The following is an 8,105-nucleotide window of genomic DNA, read 5'->3' as shown; positions in this document are numbered from 1 at the left end:
TCTGCTCATTTCCTCCTCTCTGTGTCGGCGTCACTACAGCAAAATCCTTCCCCGTCTCTTTCCTCTGTCTCCCTGTCAGTCCAACTGGTTCTGGTGTTGGATCTTTGGGTTGTCCAGATCATCCCTGAGTCAATGTCCATTTTGTCCACAGATGAAACACTCATCAAACAGTTCAACTCTTCTTCTCTCACAGCTCTGAAACACATTTATCTTTTCCTTCTCCATGCTGTCACTGTCCAAATGTCCAACAGGAGTCTGACAGTTGTCCCCTGAATGTTCCATCAGTTTTCTGGCAAAAAAATTAGGTCATCAGACTCTCCAGTGCCTGGAGGTGATGGAGATCTTCTTTGTCTTCTTGATTCTCTGGATTCTCTCCATCACTTTCATTGTCTGGTTTTGTAGGAGAGACATAATCTGGTCCATGGGAGGACAGGTTTGAGGAGTCAAGGTCAGAGGTCAGACGCACTGCAGCGAGGCTCGGATAGAGGGGAAGAGAAGCAAACAGAAATCGATTGGGGCTTGTCTTGTCGATTTTCTTGTTTTTCTATACAAATCTATGTATGAATCTTATGTTATCCTCTTGCATGATCATATAGTCATTTATTATCTATCCATCATTATAACTCTTGTTTGTGGAACGGTTTGTCAGAGGAACCTGAGGCTTTTCCCTGATCCCTTTAAGATGTGACATCATTTGTTTATTCAAATACACACAAAAGAAAATGTTTAAAGATATTTAAGGTTTATAATTTAACCACCTAAGATTTATGTTCAAGATTTTATTCTGTACTTATTTCTCTCTGCTTCTAATTCACTTTGCAGAGAAAAATTACACCATTTAAAGTCATTCCACCTTCATTCACACCAAGCACACTCTATTTTTTTTCAATATTTTATTATCATATAGTCAAACAATTCACCCTCTTTAGACTGCAAACGTCTTCACAGACTCCAACAAATCAGCGTTGTGGTTGCTCTGCCTCTTAGTCCCATTCATAGGGGCCTTTATTTCCAATAAAAGTCTTTGGGATTCTCTAAAGGTTTAGTTCCCTTAAATTAGAAGACCAAAACTCAAATTGAGAGCAAGAATACACTACACTGGATGAAAATCAAAATCTGCTCAAACAAACTCAGAGTTACATAGTTGCTTTATTCACCTCTGTCTCAGCTAACAGAGGCAGAGATTTAATCTTCAAGGACCAAACAAAGAAAAACAAACAGACGGAACAGTTCAACCTCATACGCTCATTCACTATCATGTCTACGGGATGCAAAAACTAAACACTATCTTCGTGTGGGGAAGGCCACGGGAAAAACAGCAAGTTCCCAGACGAACAGTCTGGGAAACTTCAGCAAACACATCTTGTTCACCCCTCTGCTGCTGCACCGAAAACATCTCGACTGTGATACAATTACATGTATGTGATACATGAAAGACCACTATATGAGCAAATAAAACATTTATTCACACTCGTCATTGCCACACCAGAGGCGTTTTTATTATTAAATTTTCAAATCCAGTCAACGTCTCAAAGCCTGCTGCATGTAGGTCCATCACAAATACATCGTGACAGCTACAGGGTTGGTGTGAACATTTTCTGCAAGTTTCAAGACCCTTAATAGTTCTAACATATCATATCTAAACACCATCCATACAGATAAAACACAAAGAGATCATCTGAGATCCAAACAGAAAAGTAGAGCCGCCTTCTGGGGGTTGTTCTGCTGTTCTTCTACCAGGGAGTGCTAATAGGCTGCTGTCTGTTTGGAGGGCAGTTCCCTCTCACTGGCAAGGAATTTGCTTCATCAATTCAAGCATAAAAGGAGTAGGTGGCCAGTTCTCCAGCGCCTGAGTGTTTTGCTTGTTGTGTTATTCTGTGACCCCCTGAGTTTTTTTTTTCCATTGTTTTTTCAATCTGAACTTACCTTTGACCTCCTTTCAGGTTTCCTTTCGTGGCGCCTTGGAAGTTATCTATTGTGTTGCCTGAGTCTTTCATTTCCACAACCAAAGAACTTTTCAAGATTCTCTGCGTTTTTCAATCCATGACTGGGAAAAATCTGCTCCTCTTTCCACAATCTGCTCTGTTTCTTGTCCACCCTCCAATGTTACTTTCTTCGGCAGAGTTCAGCAACTTTTGCCTGTCCTCTGATCATCTGTGCCTGGTCCGGTCCCCTTGTCCCTCACAAGCAACCCAAACTCCAGTGACCTAACCTCTCCTGCCTGACAGATTAACATTAACCCAATCAGTAGGCCTTATCCAGTCATCATCTCTCGAGTCTTAGTTACTTTAAGGATAACCAGAGTAACTAGTTAAAGTAACAGTCATCTTATTTCTCATTTTTCCTTCCCTCTGAGTGCCAATGATCCCGATCCATTGATTGATTCAATCACTCTGATTGAGTGAATCACACACTTCACTCATTGATCTGTTCAAAAATAAACTTTATTTATCTTATATTTCAGTCTCTTGAATTTGTTCTGTATGTGAATGAAATGAATTGCTGCCATTATGACAGTTATGACCCATATCAGAGCTGATCAGAACTGCCAGACTCACCTCTTATGCAGCTGGATGTCTGAATCTTTTCTATTTTTTTTGTCATTTGTATTTATTTATGAACTGATTTATTATTTCATGTCCTTTTAAGTACGGCAGGTTGTGCTCTCCATGCAGCGAGATTTTTCAGTTTCACAACAAAATCAGACTACAACCACACTGGTGGCACGAAGTTGCCCCAGCCACACAGGACGCTGCTGTCATTGCCATCAATGTGCATGTGGAAATGTGTGTCCCTCTTCCCATCCATCCATCTAGTCAGCCCAGTGGTCCAGCTCCTCTGTTCCTTTTAGGGAATTAAAAGTGGAAAACTTGTGAAATATATAAAGACACGCAGGACTTTTATTTGTCACAGCTCCATCTTGCCAACCATTCTGGGAAGAGATTTCTTTTTCGCACATTTGCATTCATGTGACAAATTCTACAGTTACAATAGATCTTCCAAGATCTATTGATCTCACAAAATACCAGAAATCTGCCTTTTAATGGTTACAAAACTTTTTTTTTATAGGACTTCATTTCTGTTGGTATATATTTGGCTATTTTAACCAATGGCACTCTTCCTTGTAATTTCTCTTAGGAAATTGAAATTTGAGAATGTGGTTGATCAGTTAAATAGTATTGAGGGGAAAAAGAAAATATTTCGTTTTAAAAAAAATACTGGGATCATTGTGAGAATTAGAGGTTTAGATATTATGATCCAATAGATGGCAGTAGTGCAACAGTAATGGATGCAAGCTGCCGTTAAAATCTAAAGAAGAAGAAGAAATTTTTTTTTTTTTTGCTACGTCGCGAGATAATTACGTCATGCAGTACGCGACAGGAATCCATGTTCACCACGCTGGGAGTGTGGAGTCTAGCGGGAGTGACTTCGTGCTTACTTTGAACGATGAAAGAAAAGAAACAGAATCCCAGTAGAAAGAAACCAAAAGCCGCTCACAGAAGAGGGAGCGCGGATCCAGTAAAATGCTTCGAGAAGTGGAAGAACAAGTACATGAAGGGGAGAGACCGTTTGAAACAAAGGAGAACGCAGAGGAGAAAACCCGAATGGCAACTAGAGAGGGAGTACATCAAAAGTCTGGTGAGCAGATATGGTGACATCAACACGACGGATGTTTGTAAGTTTTCGGACTTTCCGATCTCGAAGAAGACCCTGCTGGGTCTCCAGGAGGCTCAGTATCGTCAGCCCACAGAAATCCAGAAACAGACGATCGGCCCCGCTCTGCGTGGCAGGGATGTCCTTGGTGCTGCGAAGACTGGTTCCGGAAAAACTTTAGCCTTCCTCGTTCCGGTGCTTGAGTGTCTGTATCGTCAGCAGTGGAGCTCAATGGACGGTCTCGGTGTCCTCATCATATCACCAACCAGAGAACTCGCCTATCAAACCTTCGAAGTTCTCCGCAAAGTAGGCAAAAATCATGACTTTTCCGCAGGGCTCGTCATCGGGGGTAAGGACCTTAAGAGCGAGTCAGAGCGGATATCCCGCACCAACATAGTGATATGCACCCCGGGGCGGCTGCTGCAACACATGGACGAGACAGCCTCCTTCTATGCTAGCAGCTTGCACATGCTTGTCCTCGACGAGGCGGACCGCATCCTAGACATGGGCTTTGCAGACACGCTCAATGCCATAGTGGATAACCTACCCAAGTCACGACAGACCCTGCTGTTTTCCGCCACACAGACCAGGAGTGTGAAAGATCTGGCCCGTCTGAGTCTCAAGGATCCAGAGTTTGTGTGGGTTCATGAGAAAGCCAAGTTCAGCACACCGGCCACCTTGGAGCAGAGCTACGTGGTGTGTGAGTTGCACCACAAAGTGAACATGCTCTATTCCTTTGTTAGAAGCCACCTGAAGAAGAAGATTATTGTGTTCTTTGCCTGCTGCAAAGAGGTTCAGTATCTGTTTCGTGCCTTCTGTCGTCTAAGACCTGGGATTCCCATCCTGGCGCTGCATGGGAAGCAGCAGCAAATAAAGAGGGTGGAAGTCTACAACAATTTTGTCAAGAAGCAGAGTGCTGTCCTGTTTGCCACTGATATTGCTGCGAGAGGCCTGGACTTCCCTGCTGTCCATTGGGTGCTGCAGTTTGACTGTCCAGAGGACGCAGACACCTACATCCACAGGGTAGGCCGCACTGCTAGGTACAAGGAGGGTGGAGAAGCTCTGCTGCTCTTGCTCCCCTCTGAAGAGAAAGCCATGCTGGCCCAGCTTCAGGAGAAGAAGGTTCCCATCAATCAGATCCAAGTGAGACACCCTGCATCCACACTCCAGACAAAGTCTGACTCACAGTTTACATTCAACATTATATTTTGCTCATACCAAGATGAATTGGGTAAAAGATTTCCATGAAAATGACTTCAGCCATACTGACCATTTATGGCTGAAGTTGTAATCGAGGGTGAGGACCTAAGTCAAGTCCATGCTTAGAAATAAACCATGTTGAATGAGACAATATAATTTCCAATAAGTTAAATGGTTACATATTCTCTGAGGAGCTTGTTAATGGCAAGGGTTTCTCTGCAATGTGTTGGGGGTTTATGGGTATTTTTTATTTAAAGGGTTAAACATTTATTTCAAAAGACTTGTATACATATATATATATGTATATATGTGTGTGTGTGTATATATATATATATATATATATATATATATATATATATATATATATATATATATATATATATATATGTATATATGTGTGTGTGTATATATATATATATATATATATTATATATATATATATATATATATACACACACATATATACATATATATATATGTATATATGTGTGTGTGTTTTTATATATATATATATATATATATATATATATATATATATATATATATATATATATATTATGCATATATTATTTAATTCAAACCCTGGGAGTAGTTTAATTTTCACATGAATTTTTGTCAAATTTATGTTGAGATGTATTTGACAAATTGACATTATAAAAGAGCCCAAATATAAACAAAATATTTTTTTAAAATACCATTTTACCAAATTTTTTTGTCACTTATGTTTTCTTCACACTAGTGTAGTAGGCTGTAACTGAGTCTGGTTTAAAAACCTAGGCTGGGTTAGGTACCAAATACAACACTGACACTCTGAGGTTTTGAACATTTACAAGTGTAAGAAGCAGAGTTTGATATGAGGTAATTTTGTTCTAATTTGTCCATTCTAAAAGTTCTTAGATTTTAAGTAGAGCTGTTTTAACCTGACAGAAAATATTAAACAATTTTATTTGGATCCATTAAAACTGCAGGATCTGTTTTCATAATTTGTAAACTGTTTTCACTCAGTAGAATTACTTAAAATTAAAACAACTTTGTTTTTCTAATGTTCTTGAAGCTGTAAATTAGAGGAGTGTCCAAACCCACAACTCAAAAGAATCTGTGTGTTGATTTCAGGTGAATCCAGAAAAAGTGCACTCTGTGCAGCAGAAGCTGGAGGCCTTCCTGGCTCAGGAGATGGAGCAGAAAGAAAGAGCCCAGAGATGTTTTGTTTCGTATCTGCGCTCAGTCTATCTAATGAAAAACAAACAAGTCTTTGACATCTTTGAGCTGCCGATTAGGCAGTATGCTCTATCTCTGGGCCTTGCTGTTTGCCCTAGGGTGCGCTTCCTCAGTAAAGCCCATGCACAGAAAGCAGAGAATGAGGATGAGGAGGAATCTGATGAAGAGGAAGAACTCCAGAGCTTTAAGGTTCAGCTGAGTATGAAGGTGCCCTGTGAAGTTGTTGAACACGACACAGAAGAAAATGTGGATGAGTCCTCAAAAGCACTTCATGGTGACATTAGTGAAGATGAAGATGATATTCGGGACTTAGAACTGCTGACTGTCAAAAGAAGGGATGTCTTTGAGCTGTCGGAGCCAGAGTGTGTGGAGGACACTTCCCAAGGCCCAAATAACACCAGAAAGAAAACAAAGTTCAAAAAGACCAAAAAGCTCTTAAACAGAAACTTCCAAATCAATACCAAAATTACTTTTAATGAAGAAGGAGAAGCTGTGCAGCTTTGGCCCCCAGTGCAGCAAACGGTAACTGCTGAGGATGAGGAAGACGATGTTTTAGGCATCAATGTGGCAAAGGCCAGAGACAGGCTTAGACATGAAGACCAGGAGTTTGACAAGCAAGAGTACAGACGCAAGGTTCAAGCTGTACACAGAAATAAGAGGCTCAAGGCCAAAGAGACCAGGAGGGAGGCAAGTAAGCGGCAACGAAGGTCTGATGAGGAAAATCTAGCATACTTGGCCTGTCACAGTGAGGGTGAGTTTGACTCCAGCATCTTGCCAGACCCTGATCAGTTGCACTCATCAGAAGAAGAGGAGGAGGATTATGCTAAACAACACAGCTGCAAGGACAAGCCTTTAGCAATGACAAGAAAGAAAGGAAAGCAGCTGAATGATGAGCATATTGGCCTGGACACTGGTCTTTCACTGGCTGAAGATGAGGAGCTGGTTTTACATCTGCTGCGTGAACCAAAGTAGAGTCTGACTACCAGGGACTGAAATTCAAACTGAAAACACACCGACTGAATTCAGTTCTGGTCTTAAATATCGTATGAAAATATCAAATAAAAGGGCCAGATCAATGTCTGTTTGTATTTCTGTTAGTCAGACCTTTGGTTAAGCTGTTCAAACTACAGATCATCAGGCTTTCAAGTTTGTCTGATTTATGCCCGACTCACAAAAAGGTCACCTACAGATTTGGTTTATAAATGTTTTTCTCATATATGTGTCATGTGATAAAGTCACAATATTCCTGGTTTTTCCATTTATTCTTGATTCCTGGCTAATTTTTATTGCTGGTTGTTGAATCCTGGTTTTGTTGTTTAAAATCAATAAATATAGATACGAGTCATAACTACTGAGTTTGTGATTATATCTTCAGTGTAATTTTCCCATCTCTGCTGGTAGTTTTTGGACATTAGGCAAGAAACTACTGAAGTGTCCCTGTTTTTAGATTAGAAGTTTCAAGTCACACCAACCTACGTTGTCAGCTTTGTTACTCTGGCCTGTAGCAGAGATTATTTCATACCTTGATTGTTTAAGTTTAGTTTTACATGATGAACTAGAACTTTAGGGAACAGAGCTCCAGTTTATGCCTGGATAGCTGCCATTGATCAAAAGACTGCTTCTTTTGATTAGTGTTGGAGAAATTGTGATATTATTAATCAATTATTTGTTATTCTCATTGATCTTTATAATGTATCTTTAATTGATGCTTTCCTTAAAGTTAATCTCATTATAGAATTAAGAATGTTTCTTGTATTGTTGATTTACTCTGATTCCTTTCTCAGAAGGCCTCACTGACAGAGAGCAGAAACAAAATCTTCCTGCAGGTTTACCTCTTGGTGAAGAGCTCTGCTTCGGTTGAGTTGCTGGCCTCCAATAAAACCATCATTGTTAAGATCACTACATATTTTATTAATCTTTGTGCCTGGAAGGACATTATCTAGTACAGAATGATTGTGTGTTAGTTAGTGAATAACATTTGACGCTGTAGCTGTTTGCCCCCTCCCTTTAGAGCTACAGCGTCCTTGTGATTA

The 8,105-nt window shown here is 40.2% G+C and overlaps 1 protein-coding gene across 1 annotated transcript; it reads left to right on the top strand.

The window, feature by feature from the left end:
* The first annotated feature begins 3,384 nt into the window (after positions 1-3,384).
* On the top strand, positions 3,385-7,420 carry ddx10 (DEAD (Asp-Glu-Ala-Asp) box polypeptide 10). Its single transcript, XM_055024144.1, has 2 exons — positions 3,385-4,797; positions 5,968-7,420. The coding sequence occupies exons 1-2, from the start codon at positions 3,448-3,450 to the stop codon at positions 7,042-7,044; spliced, it is 2,427 nt and encodes an 808-aa protein (XP_054880119.1). The 5' UTR covers positions 3,385-3,447; the 3' UTR covers positions 7,045-7,420.
* The last annotated feature ends 685 nt before the right edge of the window (positions 7,421-8,105 follow it).

The sequence above is a fragment of the Poeciliopsis prolifica genome, unplaced genomic scaffold (genome assembly GCF_027474105.1).
Source record: "Poeciliopsis prolifica strain line A6 unplaced genomic scaffold, Auburn_PproV2 SCAFFOLD115, whole genome shotgun sequence".
Classification (NCBI taxonomy): Eukaryota; Metazoa; Chordata; class Actinopteri; order Cyprinodontiformes; family Poeciliidae; genus Poeciliopsis; species Poeciliopsis prolifica.
This window is presented reverse-complemented; position numbering and strand designations above follow the sequence as displayed.